The sequence below is a fragment of the Meleagris gallopavo genome, chromosome 1 (assembly GCF_000146605.3).
Source record: "Meleagris gallopavo isolate NT-WF06-2002-E0010 breed Aviagen turkey brand Nicholas breeding stock chromosome 1, Turkey_5.1, whole genome shotgun sequence".
Classification (NCBI taxonomy): Eukaryota; Metazoa; Chordata; class Aves; order Galliformes; family Phasianidae; genus Meleagris; species Meleagris gallopavo.
In genome coordinates this window covers 74891430-74910414 of record NC_015011.2, presented here as the reverse complement: position 1 = coordinate 74910414, position 18985 = coordinate 74891430, and the positions used below count along the sequence as shown (strand labels likewise).

At 39.6% G+C, this 18985-nt stretch overlaps 1 protein-coding gene across 1 annotated transcript in view; it reads right to left on the bottom strand.

The window, feature by feature from the left end:
- The window catches only part of LOC104913080 (transient receptor potential cation channel subfamily V member 6-like), a 49750-nt gene that overhangs the window by 18479 nt on the left and 12286 nt on the right, over nt 1–18985 (bottom strand). Inside the window, exons 2-9 of the mRNA XM_031554329.1 lie at nt 13895–14015; nt 13255–13377; nt 12200–12340; nt 11662–11760; nt 10374–10549; nt 8857–9003; nt 1038–1250; nt 656–742 (exon numbers count right to left, since the gene is read on the bottom strand). Of these exons, the coding sequence (XP_031410189.1) occupies nt 656–742; nt 1038–1250; nt 8857–9003; nt 10374–10549; nt 11662–11760; nt 12200–12340; nt 13255–13377; nt 13895–14015 (1107 nt within the window). The remainder of the gene's footprint in view (nt 1–655; nt 743–1037; nt 1251–8856; nt 9004–10373; nt 10550–11661; nt 11761–12199; nt 12341–13254; nt 13378–13894; nt 14016–18985) is intronic.

Below are 18985 nucleotides of genomic sequence, written 5' to 3'. Positions count from 1 at the left end.
GATTGAAAACTCAATTTTACTTCAGTTACCTTTGGGACCAGCATTTGAGTTTTCTCTATATAAAAATTTTGATCTTCTACTTCATAGTTATAATGATATCATATGTGCGTACACGTTTAATTTAAAGAACTTCAGCTCTTATCTAATTTTAAAACTAAAATTCTAAAATTCATGATCAGGAAATCACCTAGACACATCTACTGCAGAACTCTGGTTGTGTAACACTCCTTTTATAGGCCCACATAGTTGCTGCTCTCCTGTTAAACATAAATTCTCCTGGATAAGCACAGGAGTCATTTTACCCATCTCCCACATCAATATAGAAAGTCTCTTCTAATCTCATGTAACAGTGGGATTCAGATGGAACCACAGATGATGCTAATGGGAAATCTAGCACTACCCTACAGATAGTATTTGATAGTGATCAATCCATCTAATTGATTCTTCAGTACCTAGAGTTTTACTATAAGCTGTCAAAGTATCTGTTTCATCCAATAAATACTGTTGACAGTGTCAACTGCAGCAGATGTATACTGAAACATTTAGACTCAGCAGATAACCCTTACTGAGTTGTGAGCACAAACTCATTTTTATGCACAAAATAAAATCATGTCTTGATTCAGTTCAAAACTCAAGAGCTCACTGTTTCTCTTACCTCAAGGATCAAAATTACTACAGCTCCAATAACTGTGATCAGCTCCCCCACCAGCCTCAACTCATCCTCATATGTTACATAAGATTCCTGAAAGGAGAAAAAGGAATGAAAAGAAATTAAAACAGAGAATGTGGGGAAAGAAGGCCCACTGTTACCGTAGCAAACAGGACTAGACGTGACAAGGCCACAGGAACTATCCCAGCCCAAACAACAGAGAACAGATCATGCTCAGTGTTCCTCACTGATGAAGGTCAGCTGATGGGAAAAGGATGACAGCTGTGAAAGCTGGAGAATAGGAAACACTTGAACTTTCCAGTTAAGTAGGTGAAATAAAAATTGCCCAGTGCTGCCTGTGGGGCTCTAATTCCTACTGACACAGTACCTGTAGCATTTTCTGGACATAGACTGTATTGTCTCTACTGCTTGTCTTATTGCCTGTTCGAGGTTTCAGTGGCCGGTAGACACAGCACATAGTGAAGCAGACCATGTAGAGTACATAGAATAAAGCCAGGAAACAGAAATAGGGCCGTCCATACATATTCCACTTCAGGTTCACCAGCTCCTTCACAGGTGTTAAATCTAAGATCTGGCGTGCCTGAGAAAGATAGAGAAAAGGAATGATTTACTGTGAGGGAATTTGCTTATAAGCATCGTTGACACTGTTTCCCTGGAGTATGTTAACAAACTGCTCTCACATTATTCAGCATTAGGAAACCAATTTGGTTTTGAAAAATTAGAATGATCAAGTGATTTGGGGTTTGCTCAGTTTGCTAGTAGGGCCTTGGAAAAAGCAAACAGCTTTTGGGTACCAGTGGCAAACACTGGAAAAGTACATTAGACACCAGATAAAGTTCTCTGTCTCCGCAGCCTGGATCCATACAGACATTTGATACAGTCCCAAGGGCTAAATTAACAGTGCTAGAAAGTTTACCAAATCTGTGAACACATACAATAATATTTCAATTCACGAACTTTTTTATTGTAACTGGAAAATTTTTTGAAGAATATTTTATGTTAAATAAAAAAATAAAATGTAGAGCGGACAAATACATTCCTCTGTTTTAAATGTACGTCATTATTAGAATACGCAATTATATTTTCAGTTTATAAGCAATCGTGGAATTTTTTCTTAAATTTTTTTTTCTCCAAATTGGAGTTTTTCATTTTTATGTTTATATTAATACTGGTTTCAACTGCTATTTCTATCAATTTCAGTGCAATTGAGGAAATGTTATCTTTAGGAAACAGATTGAAACGTCCATGAGATCATTTGCTCTCCTTAAACAACTGATATTACCTAGGCAACTAAGAGGACTTTGGAAAGATTTTGAAAGTTTTTTTACTTCTGTCTGAATGCTGATTCTTAATGGCCTGCATTTTCAAGTTTTCATTAAACTTTCATTAAACTACAGTACACTCCCAATAAGGCATACTGTTAAAGTAAACAAACAAACAAAGCTCTTTTAACTTACTTTCTCTGGGTTATTTAGATTGTATTCAAGGCCTTGACCTTTTATTTTAATGTAACTGTGCTACAACTCAAGTATATCTAAAAACCACATATTTCCAGGAATAAACAGAACCTTCAATGAACATCTTGCGTGGTAGAAAAAACAGCACTACTGAATACACTGGAGTTATTTTTCTGTCAAAGATCTGCATATATTCTTACAAACTGAGAATTTCTAGACAGAGAAAAAGCTTCATCAAAAAGGTTAACAGTATAGTTTTAGAAGTGACAAAAAAGCTTTATAAAAAGCTACAGCTGTAGAATTATGAGCATTGAAGGGAGGGATAAACCTTCTCTTATCATCTGTTTCAATTTACAAAATTAACAGGAATAATCCAGAAATTTTCTTAACTGTCTTCGTGGCTGCTCTGATTTATACACGTGCACATAAAGAGCAGAGAAAATATAGGGAGATGTTATGAAAAAAAATCCAACATCTTTTCTCTGTTGAGAATCACTGATCTAAAAAAAAAGAAAAAAACAATACAGAAAAGAATAAATTAAACAGGTGATGCATAACACAATTGCTCACAAACAGCTAACTGATATCTGAGCAACAGTATCCCACCTTAGTCAACTTGCTCTGAATTTTATTGTTGAGCATGAGATTGTATTGTATGAAATATCCTTTTGGCCAGTTTAGATCCACTTTCTTGTGCACCCCTTGCTGGAATCAGGTGTACCCTCAGCAAGTTTGCTGATGACACCAGCTGAGTGGTGCAGTTGACACAATAGAAGGAAGGAAGGGACACCATCCAGGGAGACCTGGACAGGCTCAAAATTGGGCACACAAGAATCTAATGAGGCATAACAAGGACAAGCGCATGATGTTGCACTTGGGTCAAGGCAATCCTGGACTGGGAAAATAATTCCTTGAGAGCAGACCTGTGGAGAAGGACTTGGGGGTCCTGGTGGATGAAAAGCTGGGCATGAGCCAGCAGTTTGCTCTTACAGCTCAGAAGGCCAACAGTATCCTGGTCTGCACCAAAAGAAGGGTGGCCAGCAGGGAGAAGGAGGTGATTGTCCTCCTCTAATCTGCCTTTGTAAGGCCCCATCTGAAGTACTGTGTCCAAGTTGGGGGCCCCTAGTACAGGAAGGATGTGGAGCTGTCAGAGTAGAGCCACAAAGACAATCAAAGGGCTGGAGCACCTCTCCTATGAAGAAAGGTTGAAGGAGTTGCTCTGATGTAGCTTGGAGAAAAGAAGGCTCTGGGGAGACCTCACTGTGGTCTTCCAGTACTTGAAGGGAGCTTACAGGCAGGATGGGGACTGACTTTTTACATTGTCTGATAGTGATAGCACAAAGGGGAATGGCTTTAAACTGAAAGAGGGAAATTTAAGTTAGATGTTAGGGAAAAAGTCTCTACTCCGAGGGTAGTGAAGAACTTGAACAGATAGCCCAGACATGTTGTGGATGCCTTATGTTTTGGAGGCATTCCAAGCCAGGTTGGCTGGGATCCTTGGTAGCCATGACAGGGAGCTTGGAATTAGATCGTCTTTAATGTACTCTCCAACCTAAGCCATTCTATAAGTCTAATATTATTCTAGCAGAGTAGCATGAGAAGTAGAAAAGTCCTTGATTTAGTACAAGAATTGCTCAGGAACAATGGAAAATTTGAGTTATTATCATTATTCTCATCCTAAATCCAAAACAGCAGCAATACCAGCTTGTCATAGTACAGCCTCGTTCAGTGACCATGAATTCTGTGACCATGAAGGGCGAAGGGACTAGCTAGATTGGACAGGACCATCTTGATTATTAGATCATCAAGTATTGACAAACCAGGTTCTTCTGCCAAATGCTTCTCCTAGTGCCTCAATCTTCCACCCAGTTGCCTTCAACATAGTTTTAACAGTCCATTTTATAATTTGATTTTACCAGAAGCTGATGCATGGCAGGGAATATGATAAATCCCTTCAATGCCATGATTTGATGGGCTCGAGAGCACCCTCAGTAAGTTTGACGATGACACCAAGCTGAGTGGTGTGGTTGACATGTTAGGAGAAAGTGACACCATCCAGAGGGACCTCAACAAACTCAAAAGGTGAGCCCATGTGAATCTAATAAGATTCAACATAGCAAAGTGCTTTGCTCAAAGTAACCCCAAATACATTTACAGACTGGGAGAAGAACTCCTTGAGGGTAGCCCTGCAGAGAAGGACCTCGGGATCCTGGGGGAAGGAAAACTGAACATGAGTCAGCAGAGTGCTCTTGCAGCTCAGAAGGCCAGTGGTATCCTGAGCTCCATTAGAAGAGGGATGGCCAGCAGGGATAGGGAATGTCTGTCCCTCTCTACTCTGCCCTCGTGAGGCCCCATCTGGATGGAGCACTGCATCCAGGTCCGGGTCCCCCAACACAGGAAGGATGTGGAGCTGTTGGAGAGAGTCCAGAGGAGGGCCAGTAAGATGATCAGAGGGCTGGAACACCTGCCCTGCAAAGACAGGCTTAGGGAGCTGGGCTTGTTCAGCCTGGAGAAGAGAAGGCTGCGAGGAGACCTCATTGCAGCCTTCCAGTATTTAAAAGGGGATTATAAATCAATCAACTTTTTACAAGGAATCAACTTTTTACAAGGGTAGATAGTGATAGGACAAGGGGGAATGGTTTTAAGCTCAAGGAGGGCGGGTTTAAATTGGATGTCAGGGGGAAGTTCTTCACAGAGAGAGAGACGAGGTGCTGGGACCAGAGAGGCTGTGGATGCTCCATCCCTGGAGGTGTTCAAGACCAGGCTGGATGGGGCCCTGGGCAGCCTGGTCTAGTACCAGATCTGGAGGTTGGCGGCCCTGCCTATGCCAGGCAGGTTGGAACTTGATGATCCTTGAAGCCCTTCCAGTACAAGCCATTCTAAGATTCTGTGATCTTTGGTCAAAGTATTTACAAAAGAATTTTTGAAATGAGTCCCATTATCTGACTTAATTCTTTCTGGTGCACCATATATATCATCACAGGACTTGTTTCTTGAGACCTGGTATGGTGTTTTGGGCAGTAGCATGGGGTACCAGATATGTTTCAAGCCTCCACCATGGTAAGTGCATAACACATATCATCACAGGATCGTGGCAAGGTGATATAATCAACATGCCATCCCACTCCATATTTATGTTTTTACCATCACCTTTCTTCACAGAAAGGTTTCACCCTCTTGGCTTGTTTAATTGCAGCACATATCCATGTAGTCATGGATAACCTGTGCAATAACATCCGTACTTAAGTCCACCCCTTGGTCTCTAGCCCACTTATATGTTGCATCTCTTCCTTCTTGAACCAAGGTTTCATGAGCCCATCGAATTAGAAATAATTCACCCTTGTGTTGCCACTCCAAATCTATTTGAGCCCCTTCAATTTTGGCAGCTTGATCTACTGTTGGTTATTTTGTTCTTCTTCAGTAGCCCAACTCTTGGGCACATGAGCATCTATATATGATGCATCTTTACAACCCTATTCTGTATTCAGGTAGCAAAGTCTTTCCACATTTCAGCAGCCCAAATAGGCTTATTCCTTCTTTGCCAGTTGTTTAGTTCTCATTGCTGTTACCATTCCCATACAGGATTTGCCACCATCCATGAGTCAGTATAAAATAAAGCATTTGCCACCTCTCCCATTCAGCAACATCTAAGGTCAGGTTGGTCAGCCTTTACCTCCGCAAATTGGCTCAATTCTCCTTTTCTTTTGGTGGCCTCTGCAACTTGTCATGTAGGGCTCCACACAGCAGCTTTCCATCTGCCAGGTTTCCCCAAGGTATGACATGATTCCAATTGTGAACAAGGCATATTTCTTTTCATTTTCTGGCAATTCGTTGTATGATGGGGCCTCTTTAGGCCTCATTACCTCTTCTCCTGATGATGTTCCAAACTTTTTACCTTTGGGCCAATCCATGACAACTTCTAAGATTCTTGGATTCCCCATCGAAGCTTGTTGTGTAATCAATGCAATCCACTTACTCCAAGTGGCTACAGTAGCACAATGGGTGGAGGGAACTTTCCTTTAAACATCCATTTTACCACTGGAAACATACCGCAATGTATGCAGGCACCAGATAAGTGTTTCCACTAGTGCTTCTAACCTTTTATGTATGTATACAGCTCCATGGAGCAGAGTGGAAGACTTGATAAGGTCTAGTACATTCTAAGTACTAAGATGATGAATATGATGGAATGTAATCTCTTGAAGAACAGTTTTACAAGAGAAAGAAAGTACATTTTGTCTCTTTATAACAACAAGTTGACACAGTGCCAAAAACAAAAAAAATTTGTGCAGCTGGCAGTTCACCTAGAAATCAAGGATTGTAAACAAGATAAGCTTTCTAACAAAGCTCTCTGAGAGTTAGAGCTGAGAGAGTTTTGCATTAGAAGTTTGTTTTTCAAGCCAGTGCACCAAAAATGTCACAGTTAGGCCCAGTTCAGCCTAGTTCCATGACCGAAGTGGCAAAGGGACCCATGGACCCATACTCCAGGAAAGGGGAAGGGAGAAGACAGGAAGATGGGCCCAGATGAGGAAAACAGCAATAACAAGCTAAGGAAAAACTAATTTACTAAATATGATAGCGGAATGAAAGATAATACAATATAATATAATGTAATTGGAATTCATGCTAATAAATCAAATAAAATGAGAAAGAGTGTCCAAAACTGTAGGCCTTACTCTAATGTTGTAGGCAATACTGCCAGGGAGCACACCAAGAAAAGCAGGCAGAAAAAGAGAAACAGCCTCATGACTCCCAGTCAGTTTCATCTTTCCCTCTGAACGGAAAATGGAAATGGAATAATGAAGTCTTCTGGGAGCTGTAGTTCATTCTTCTCTTCTGAGACCAGGTACCTGGAACTATTGATGGATATCCACGGAACTGCAGCATTAACTCTTTAACGCACAGTATGTTACATGATGTTATGATGTAGAAGACTGATCCAAAATTATAAAACAACAACACAGCTCCAGTGAAGAAAACTGACTTTATCCCAGCCAAAACAAGGACATCACGAAGGATCAAATCTTGCTTTGTACTTCAGCAATTGTTTAAGACAGCTAGATTCAGCTACTTTAAGACAGTGTTGTTTTATTTGTATTTTCTCCACCTATAAAAGGGGAAGAACTTTCTTGGCTCATAGCACATAGAACACATGCAGGGTTTACACAACCAATTAGCTGCTTTTGCAGCAATCATTTAGGAGTTCTTCAGCTGAGCTCCAAAGTCAACAAGTCTCTTCTGTAAAAGGAAGACAAGGGCATGTATGTAATTCACTTAAAAATGCCCTCAGTTCTGGCAGATTCTTGAGGATAAAATACCAACAGTTAAATTTATCTGATAAATTTTCAAAATGATTTTGTCATATACTGGAACATTGAATTGATGGCAAAATATTTCCATTGCTACAGCAGTACAAGTATTTTTATCGGATTATTTAGGATAAAAAAAATAAGAACATCTTTTTTCCAAATATGACTAGCAATTATCTAGAGCTTCATGGCTTACACAAAAATACAGCATTTTAATTTTCTGTGTTATTAATTGATTGATGTTTAACTGAATCATCTATATCAAGCCTTCAATTTCTGCAAAAAGACTGACATTTAGAGTGCAAGTAGGACTTGTGCTATTGAATTTGAGCCATGAACTCAACTAAATTCTTCCAGACTTGCTTCTTGTACCATTTAGGGGATTCCTGCAGTGAGCAAGAAGGGGATATATGTCAAAGTGTCCAGAAGAGACAGAAAAGATTTTTGGTCAAAGGTATATCAAGCACTATGACAAATTTCTAGTTATACATGCAGAAATTCCAACTACTCATGATTAAGAGCATTCTGGAAAACAAAGAAGCCTTTTGGTTTCTAGGAATGCTTTACTCTCTAGAATTGATAATGTTGCATTTGCATACACTATATGTATTGGGAAAAGACAGATACACAATATTCTTCCTTCTTTCAGGGTTATGGCTTATCCTTCTGGACAACTTACAAGGTTGTACTGTTTTATGACACAGACTGTTTTCCCATATGTTTCTATGCATACAAATCAAGAGGCTTTTAAATATAAACAAATGAGAATTCCATGAACTTCCTTAACATTGTTCTCCAGTTGCTGAAACTTCTGTTTCTGAAGTTTAACTAAAATTTTTATAGATGGGGATAATACAGAACTGGAAGCATTCCATACAGCATTTATCCATTTAATAATTGAAGTGTCTACTGATTCATCTCTGATTCAGCAGAGATAATCCACCCACTTCTTTATGAGTCATAAGCTAGATAACCAATGTGATTAAATGAAGAAAATAATAACAATAGGAGTGCTTTTAAAATGCGTTCCAATTTAGGATTTCTTAACATAGTTTGCCTCACGGGGATGTTGTTAATCACTATCACTGATACAGAAAGCTATTACTTGCTAAAGCTACTCTAGAGCTACGTGTTATTTATATCTTTGAGCATGGGAAAGAACCCTTTGCTGAAACATGTTCCATGTGATCTGTTAATATGAAGTTCTTTCAATCCATCTTCAAGCTCCCATCTCAGAATAAACTGCTAAAGCATCAAATATAAATATATAATTTAAAAGCTGCTATATTTCATGTATTGCCCGCATTATGATACTATTTCTTGCCCTGTGGATAATGTGGAAGAGCCTGAGCCTTCAAATTCATTATTCTTCTCCTTCTAGAATTACCACAGTCCTCAAAACTTCTCATGCCTACAGTACCTCTCTCTTCTTGGTTGAGACAATGAGCTCAAGGAAGGACTGATCTTCAGCCCAGGAGTCAATCTCAGTGAGATCATAGAGCACAGTGGTCAAGGGGCCAAAGGACCAGAGATTATGCTTTCGCCTCTGCATGAGGTATTGAAACATCTGAGGAGAAAAGAAGAGAATCAAGGATCATAGAAGCCTTCCAGTAAATATTTGTTCTCATTGCAAATACACTGAAATTGTTAAAATTCTGCATTACAAAATATTTTCCTTTTACTTAGCTGTGGTTCTCACATCTCTCTATTCCAACAGCTTAAGAATGGGAAGAACTTTTTTCCTGATCCATCTGATTATCTGTTCGTGCTTGAAGTAAAGTATAAATCTGGGTTGCTGAGAGGAGAACCCAACCTACGCACCCACCAGCAGCTACAACAGCAGCCCTTATTTCATCTTTATAAATGTGAAATTGATTGTTCAAGAGTGGACTGCTGTTTTTATTTTGTTTGTTTGTTTGTTTGAAGGCATTAAGGTTTCATCCAAAGGCTGCCAAGATAGGAAACCTGGCATAATAAAGAACCAGTTTTCTTATCCTGTGTGTCAGAAATGCCGGCATTGACTCAATAGGCCTCGTTTCAGATGTTGATGTATTTGAGCTTGAAGAGAAATACCCACCAATGTTCAGTGTTTTTATGCTTAAGCTTGTGTGAAAGGAAATACAGAATTTTTACATGGTGCTTGTTAAAATATTAGTAAGTAAAGTGTTGCTTTATTCTCCCAGACATAGCAAAAGTAAGCACAGCAGTGTCTGGCAGGCCTAAGAGTCCTATTTTGCTTTTGCAGCCACACACAGAGATTCCACTGAAATAAGACGGACTGCTTGAAGTTATGTCAGATCTGAAACTGAGGAGAAAATGTTGTGTTTGTATGTTTTGGAAGCAAATATGTAGGTCACCCTTAACACTAGTCATACTGTTGAACTTGTTTGAAGCAGTCATGTCTCCATACAAAAGATTTTATGTGGATATGTTGATTAGGGAAAAAAATCCTTTTATACTTTTCTATACATTATCAGGAAAGAGGTATGGAAAAGGAAATCATATTGTCCTTTGTGAATCTGCAGAAGAAATGCTAACCATCTCTGCCTTTTTATTAAAGCAAAGGATGAGAATTTATATTGAGATCTTACATAAAAATAAATGTCTGCAGATATCTGGAGAACTTCCCCGTGTATCATGTTTATGGAAATGAAATAGATAATAGAAACAACTTCTGTCAGGCTTGGGGTGGATCTTTCTGCTAATAACTGGTTAACTGAAAAGCTTCAAAAATTGGATCAAAAGATCTATTCTTTAAGCATGAGTTTTTCTCACTAAGATAAGGAAATTTCTTATACAGGCTTTTGAGTCTTATACGAGACTTCAACCCACTAAGAGTGCGTACAAACTCCCTTGTTTAGGATGATGTTATTTCAAGTTCTCTGTTTCTGAATAAAGTACTTAATATGGAGGCAACAGTGTCACAAATAAACTTACCACAGTGTTGCCCTCAACTCCAGCCAGTTTGAATGGAGTAAGTCCTTCATTGTTAGGAATTAATTCAAGTGATCTTGGTCCCTCTTTGCTCTGGTCATAGGAAAGTATCAGGCTGTACATGTGGCAGGCAAATGTCTTATTAGGCTGGAGAACTAAGATGTGAAGGATGGTGTTACCTGTTAAATAATCAGAACGGGTAAAAAAATAGGTTACTCTGAAAATAATGACTCCTACTTATTTCCACAAAAACTACTGGTGCAAAGAGAACAATAATAGAAAAAATTATCAGTTACAGAATGCTATTCTTCAGCATAGTCACCACCATTAGCCGTGCATTTTCATGAGCAGTGAAGAAAAGCCTGTATGCCATGCTCATAAAAATCCGCATCAGCAGAGGTAACCCGCTATTGCTCCTGCCACACCTATAAAACACCACCCACAACTTCACTGTGCTCACATCCACTGTTCAGTCTCCACTGTTTGGTTTAACAAGCATCAGTGAATGTCAATGGGTACATTTTTTTTCTTCATGGAGGAATTCAGTGGTGCACTTTTCCTTCATGTGAACCTCCTTGTCAGAAATCTTTTTGTCAGACTGCTCCTCTGCTGCCATCTGTCACACGGCAACAAAATGAAATGGAATATTGGTAGGAAGGTTCAACTTTTTCTGCCATACCACCAACATCTGCTCCTGATTTCATGGCTCAACATCATGAAGTAAGAGACATTACTTTTGGAGCAGTCCTTTCATATTGAATAACAATTTTGTGGAAAGACTGGCAATTGCCTGATGCCATTAATAATGGCTTTCATTTTCCTCATATCCGTCATTTCAACTGTGTTTTTAGTGAGAGAAAAATATGTAAGTACACAGATCATGGAATCATACTATGGCTTGGTTTGGAAGGGACTTCAAGAATCATAGAGTTCCAACCCTCTGCCATGGGCAGGGTTGCTACCCTCCAGGTCCAGTTACCCAGGACCTCATCTAACCTGGGCTTGAACACCTCTCTGGGCAGCTTGTATCAGTCACTCACCACCCTCTCAGTGAAAAACTTTTCACTAACTAACATCTAACCTAAATCTCCCCTGCTTTAGTTCAAAACCATTCACCTTGTCCTATCACTAACTACTGCTGTAAAAAGTTGATTTCCTTCCTGTTTATAATATCCCTTTAAATACAGGAAGACTGCAACAATGTCTCTCCAGAGCATTCTTTCTCTACACTGAACAAGTTGATGGAGTCTGGTTTAAAATGTTCAATGTATGCAATTCACTAGGCACGTACCCAGGTAATCCTGAGCTCTAATGTCAGCTCCATTTTCAATGAGCAACTGTACAATCTCCTCATTTCCCACACAGGCAGCAAATGACAAAACATGTTCTCCTGCAAAGAAGGGGATGGAGGAAACAATATTAAGTCCCTAGCATGTGAGTGAGGCTGAAGTATGGTGAGGGGAAATGATCCATGTCACAAAGCTAAAAAAGGAATCTGTAAAAGTAACCTGTGAGATTTCTGGCCCACTGCTCATCATACTCAGAAAGGACAAAAAGACTGTAGAAATTAATATTATATTTTTTATGTAATATATAATGTTTGTATATATGCACATATGTAAAACGTATTCAATTAATATATTTTTATTAATGTAGTATTTACACACTTAGATGAAGCTTTACTGTGAGACAGAAGTGTGTGAATGATGACCCTTGAAGACAGAAGCCTTTACTTATGCAGTTTAGATGGGAACTGAAACATGCCTCCCTCATCACTCTTTTGGTTGCTTCTCATAGCAACAAGGAGAGAAGAAAAGAGAAGGATGTACCAAAATAGAGAAGGTTCTGGGAGCTGCGCCTGAAGAAGTGCCCAGTGGCCTGTGCTGTGCAGATATTGGCCCCTCTCTTGAGCAAAGCCTTCACCAAAGTGATATTCTGGTTCACTGCTGCAATGTGGAGAGCTGTCTGCCCTGTAAAACACAGATATAAAACCTTGTCCTCTAAGAGGGTAACTTCAGGCTGATCAGCAGCCTGCAGTTCACACTTAACACATGTTAAATACCAGTTTTGGGAAATTGTATCCATAGGACTAATATGATTTAGCTTTCAGGTTATTGCTGTGGACTAGAGACTAGTGGTCTTGTTCTACTTAAGTCTTTTCATGAATTCATGAAAAAAGATTTTACAATCTGCTAACTAAATCAGCAGGATGCACTTTCTGCATGTTGGGGTTTTTGTTCGTTTGGAGAGATGGGTTATTTTGTAGGTAGGAATCAGTCTGAAAGGACTTCATTGGACATGAAGAGTGCATCAAAACCAAGTTCCCAAACTTCCTCTAATCCCTCAAACTAGATACTAGAAGTTTTAAAACCCCTTCATTACTATTATAGTGGTTTTATACTCTCTCAGATAGTTCTGGGCAGTGAATCAGAATTACTTAAGAAACTCTAGCTTTTAAAAAAATTGCTCTGATTCAAAACTCAGTAACAGCAATTAGGATTGTTTTTAATCCCTATTACTTGCCAGCAAAAGAACTGCTTTTGTCACACAATTTGGTTTGTCTATGGCAGAAAGCAAAGCTGTACACATCGTTGCATTCCCACTATAGTGAACAGACCCACCCGTAGTTAGGGGTTTGTGAGTTATGTATTTGCATTTGCATACTTGCACAAGCTAGTTTTAATATAAAGCCACCTTCCACAAAGAGTCAGAAGCTATTTGTATATTGCTTTTGCAGTGTAACAAAATTTAGTAATTCAGTAACATATTGAACCAGAAACAGTATATTCCAGTTTCCTTGTACAACAGTTCCTTGTACAACAGTTACAACCTTCTCTCTCCACTTGAAGAGAAACCTCTCCATCCTCATTCTTTGAGATGTTACCTTCATAGAGTTCTGATGTCATCCTCTCATTGACAAGCTCTGGAGCTGCTTCCATCAGAGCCAGTGCAGCCTCCACATTATCATACAAGGCAGCTACATGGAGGGCAGTCTCTCCTACTGCACCTAGAAACAGTAAAGTAAGTATGTGAGTAATCTAGCCATTCAGCAACATGGAATAAAAGCAGACATAGATTTATTGGGGTGGAGGGTTATGGGTATGCCCAGTTTGAGTATTGCCAAGTGCCACTTTGTCATACAATGTGGTGACTGTCACATAACTGCACTGTATCTATCTTTCACTCCACCAAAACCCAAATGCTGAACAGAAACTGCAGGTGTTTGTGAGTGCCGTGGACTGAAATGAGTAGACAATCCTTCCACTGCCCAACTACCTCTGTAAATCACATCCTTTAGTCCCTCTGTAAAAATAGCCTGTTCAAGTTGTAAACCTCCGATCATTACCAACTGTTTAGGACTTGAGTTAGAGAACTCATTTCATTGCAAAGCTGCTGACATAGATTTAAGTCATTTGATTCTGCCAGTGAGAATGTTGCAGTAAACTAGCTTAAATACTACTATACTCATTTTTTCGGGTTCTTGTTTTTCCCCCAAAAACAATTCAGAGAAAATAATGAGTTACCTCTCTGATAAATATCACATGTTCCATCTGTGAGAAGTTTCATAATGACTGGGATGTTGTTCTCCTTGGCAGCCTGAAGGAGTGGGGACTCACAGATCCTGCAATGAAGTAAAAGTGTCTTCTAAGGAAGGTAGACAAATATATGGCACTTCTTTCCAGAATATTTATTGAGACAATATGAATGATACATTTTTTCCTTAAAGACCAGTAATGCACATTTATCAACTGAGGTGTTTTTAAAGGAAAGGAGTGGCAGGGGAGGGGAAGGGAGAGGTTTATACATATGTGTGTGGTTTATATATATGGTCTATATTTTGAGGCTCAGAAGACAGAAAATGATACAAACAAGAATTCACTGTTATGTCTTAACAAGGCTTCATATGGTAAAATAATGTGATATGAAACACAGTAGCTTCTCATAGAAAGTTATGAGGAAAACTGAATATCTTAGCTATGCTATTTTTATCTCCGATGCTGAGAAAATTGAGGAAACTAATGAGAGCTGAAATATATTCCTGTTCTAGGAAAGAGCATGCCATTAGACAAGTTTCAGACCAAATAATTCACTTATATTTGGAGAATACCCATGGTTCTTCCACCAGACTCTATGTTATTTTAGTAGACCCTTTGGATTTGATTAAGAATTTACAAGCACAGTCACCACACTTCACCCCAGCAAGGCCTGCTGACACAAACAGCAGACTGAGAGAGGTGAGCCTTCTTCCCTATTCAGCACTGGTGAGGCAATATCTGGAGTCCTGTGCCCAGTTCTGGTCTCCTCATTAAGGAAAACATACTGGAGTGAGTTCAGAAAAGAATGATGAAGATGATTAAGGGACTAAAGCATCTTTCACATGAGGAAAGACTCAGAGAGCTGGAACTGTTTAGAGCAGAGGAGACTCAAGGGAAATATCATCAAAATATGCATATATCTCAATGCAGAGTACAAAGAGGATGGAGCCAGGCTGTTTTTGGTGGTATCAGTGACAGGACAAGAGACAATGGGCACAAACTGAAACATAGAAGGCTTTGTTTGTACATCAGGAAGTACTTCTTTACTGTGAGGGAAACAAGAGTGCTGGCATAGATGGTCAACAGAGGTTGTGAAATCTCCATCCTTGGTGATAATTAGAAGTTATCTGGACATGGTCCTGAGCAACCTGCTGTAACTGACCCTGCTTGAGCAAGGGTACTGGAACCAGGTGACCTCCAGAGGTCCCTTCCAACCTCAAATTTTCTTTGAGTCTATGGTATCCTAGACAGTAGTTCTGATCATAGGATAACTGACTCTTGTAATTTAGTGTGGCCCTTGCAATATTGAAGAATTCTTCAGCTTCTGTCCGACATGATAGTTTCTACAAGCTACCTATCTTCAATTGCTGGTGTATAAACGGCAAAACATTACTCATTTAAACTGAAAACCACATCTGCAGGGGCTGCTCCAAAAGTAATGCCACCTATGATTCTACAGTTCTATTTTATCATGTTGGCCCATGAAATCAGGAGCAGATGTTGGTGGTATGGCAGAACAGGTTGAACATTCCTACAAATATTCCACTACATTTTGTTACTGTGCGACAGATGGCAGCAAAGGAGCAGTCTGGCAAAAAGGTGTCTGACATGGAAGTGCAAAGGTGTGCCATTGAATTCCTCCATGAAGAAAAAAATTGCACCCATTCACATTCATTGATGCTTACTAAGCCGAATAGTGGAGACTGAACAGTGGATGTGAGCACAGTGAGGTGCATTTCAGCAGTGGTGACAGTATCAGTGGGTCACCTCTGCAGGTGCAGATTTTTATGAGAGTGGCAAGCAGGCTTTTGTTCATTGCTGGCAAAAATGTATAGCTAATGGTGGTGACTCTTGGAAGAAATGTTTTGTAGCTAAGAATTTGCTTTATCAGATAATGTTATTATTATGTTATTTGTATCTGTGGTAGTTTTCACAGAAATAAATACGAAGCATTGTTTTCAGAGTGATCCATGTATATTTCTTGCTTTAAATTGCTCTTTTAAATGCAACACTATGAAATCTTGAGGGGGAAAAAAAAGAAAAGAAAGAAAAGAAAAACACCTTTTACATGCAGTTATACCTGAATTTAATCCAGTTGAAATGTGTGAGCTCTGCATAGTTTTACACCAGAAGGATAATGATATAGCTGGGAAAACTTTAGGGGAAAAAGCAAAACAACCATGCACACAGGCTACATAGCATAAAAGCATAAATGAATGTTATATTTCTCATTCAGTAAAAGGAACATTTCCTATTACCAACAGCACCCCCTTGTCTAAGTCAGTAGGAATTGGTCTAGAAAAACTCTAAAGAACAGAAGAGAAGTAGGAATTAATGATATAAAGAACAAAACTGAACAAATCAAGGAGCCCTTCTGGCACATTTTTTGCATCCTTCAAACTCTTAGCCTTGCTGCTCTGAGAAATATTTCTTTTCATCTGGCAGTTACATCAGTTGTTAATTACATGACTTGATGTGAATACTGCATCCAGGATCAGACAAAGAATAAAATAAAGAGGTACTCTGAGAAAATGTTCTAACATTCATCATCAGTAAAGCAAGCTTGCTACCTCTACCAGTATTTTGGCTGAGGAAGACTAGTTTTCCTACAGAATGTAACTTTCTGAGACAGAAAGTGGGAAGGAGGCAGGATTTCAATAGTATAAACAATGCTGCAATTAATTTGTTGATGCTTTACTGGGTAGGCTTTTATCTGAAGGCATCTTCAGTGACCTCAGAGAGGAGGAAGGATTGGGCAAGAGATAATGTGGGAGAACACAAACACAATACTATTCTCAAAAAACTCTCCAAAGTTCATGTAAATGACTAATTAAATTAGAAGCCTACTAATTAGCCACCTAACAAATACTGTACTCAGCTTGCAGAAACAGAGGGCAAAATTGTCAAATGTATGTAATCACTGTAGAGATTACTTGTCTCAGAGAGATGGGGGATCCCAAGCCAAATAGCAAGCTGCTGAAGAACCCAGACTTGTTGGCAAATATCACAGCAAACTTCCTCTTATGCCCCAAAGACCCATGACTTAGATGTTTATACCATACACTTTTACTCTCATTTAATTTTCTGGCCCCTAATTGAGGAAACTTCTTATTCTCATTTAAAACATACCATTGAGTCAACTCATTTTTAATACATTACCACAATGTGCTGAGAATATATGAGTATATAAGACTAGACAAATTCACTAGTATATATGAAAAGTCACACAAATCTAGAACCTTCAGTTATGCATATCTATTTTCTTTATGCCGTTAAGCATAGCATGAATTTTTGCATGTTACAACTCTATGTTGTGTTTCAAAGCAGCAACAAAATAAATGTTAGCAGTTTCTTAACAGAGATTGCTACAGCACATGCTTAGTTTCCATAAAGTATCATTACACCACTGGGCAGAGGTGTATTTCAGAGAATGATTCAGCAAAGAGACATATTCAGACGCCCTGAAAAGGTAAGTCAGAACACCCAAATTAAGCTGCTGTTCTAAATTATTGTCTTCTTCAATTACAAGATCAACTGACACCAAGCTCCTAGTTTACCCATTGACTAGGTATGTAACACTAGGCAGTGCTGATGTTGCCTTATACTGTTCAGAATAAGCACAGCTACATAGCTAAACAGTAAGTACTTCTGATAGGCAGCACTGAAACAGGTTGTCCAGAGAAGTTGTGGGTGGATGCCCTATCCATGGAGGTGATGAAGGTCAGGCAGAATGGAGCTTTGAGCAACCTAATATAGTGGAAGATGTCCCGGCCCATGGAGGTGTGGGAGAGTGAAAGGATGTGTGAAACTAGATGATGTTTCCTTTCCAAACCAAAACGATTTATGATTACTGTAATTCAATTTTCTTTATAGATGATTCCATTATATGCTCAGGAAGCTGTAAGTTGTTTTTCAATACAGGTAAAGACAAAATCAGAAACACCCAAAAATCCATTGTGAAACAAATGCAAGGTAGAATGTAGGTCAGATGCTGACTGAGGGAGTCATGTAAAACAGTTTGAAACAAGATTAAGGATTTCACAAACACTCACTACTGGTAACATGTACACTTTTGGATTTAGGCCTTCCTAATCACTTCTTTTGCAGTCCATCCTGCTCATTGCATTTAAGAGAATATAAAGAACGCAAGAACTCCATAAGTCTTAACTGTGTTACAAAAACAGGAATTACGATTAATAGGGTTCTTCAAGGCACATTAGGTACGAGCAGATGATCTGAGACATCCAGCCTGGCTTTACAAAGGGAAGGTCATGCCTGATCAATGTGGTGTCCTTCTATGATGGAGCGGCAACATTGGTGGACAAAGGGAATGCAACTGATGTCATGTACCTAGATTTGTGCAAGGTATCTGACATGGTTGCCCAACACATCCTTATCTCTAAATTGGAGAGATATAGATTTGAAGGATGGACTATTCAATGGATAAGGAGTAGGATGGAAGGCCATAGATAGAGTTGTGTTGAATGACAATATGTCCAGGTGGAGGCCAGTGACAAGCGATGTCCCCCAGGGGTCTGTCTATGGACCGGTGCTCTTCACCAATGACATCAACGATGGCCTTCACTGCGCCCTCAGTATGTTCGGTGATGACACCAAGCTGAGTGGTGTGGTTGACATGTTAGAAGGAAGTGACACCATCCAGAGGGACCTCAACAAAATCAAAAGGTGAGCCCATGTGAATCTAATAAGATTCAACATAGCAAAGTGCAAGGTTTTGCACTTTGCTCAAAGTAACCCCAAATACATTTACAGACTGGGAGAAGAACTCCTTGAGGGTAGCCCTGCAGAGAAGGACCTCGGGATCCTGGGGGAAGGAAAACTGAACATGAGTCAGCAGAGTGCTCTTGCAGCTCAGAAGGCCAGTGGTATCCTGAGCTCCATTAGAAGAGGGATGGCCAGCAGGGATAGGGAATGTCTGTCCCTCTCTACTCTGCCCTCGTGAGGCCCCATCTGGATGGAGCACTGTGTTCAGGTCTGGGTCCCCCAACACAGGAAGGATGTGGAGCTGTTGGAGAGAGTCCAGAGGAGGGCCAGTAAGATGATCAGAGGGCTGGAACA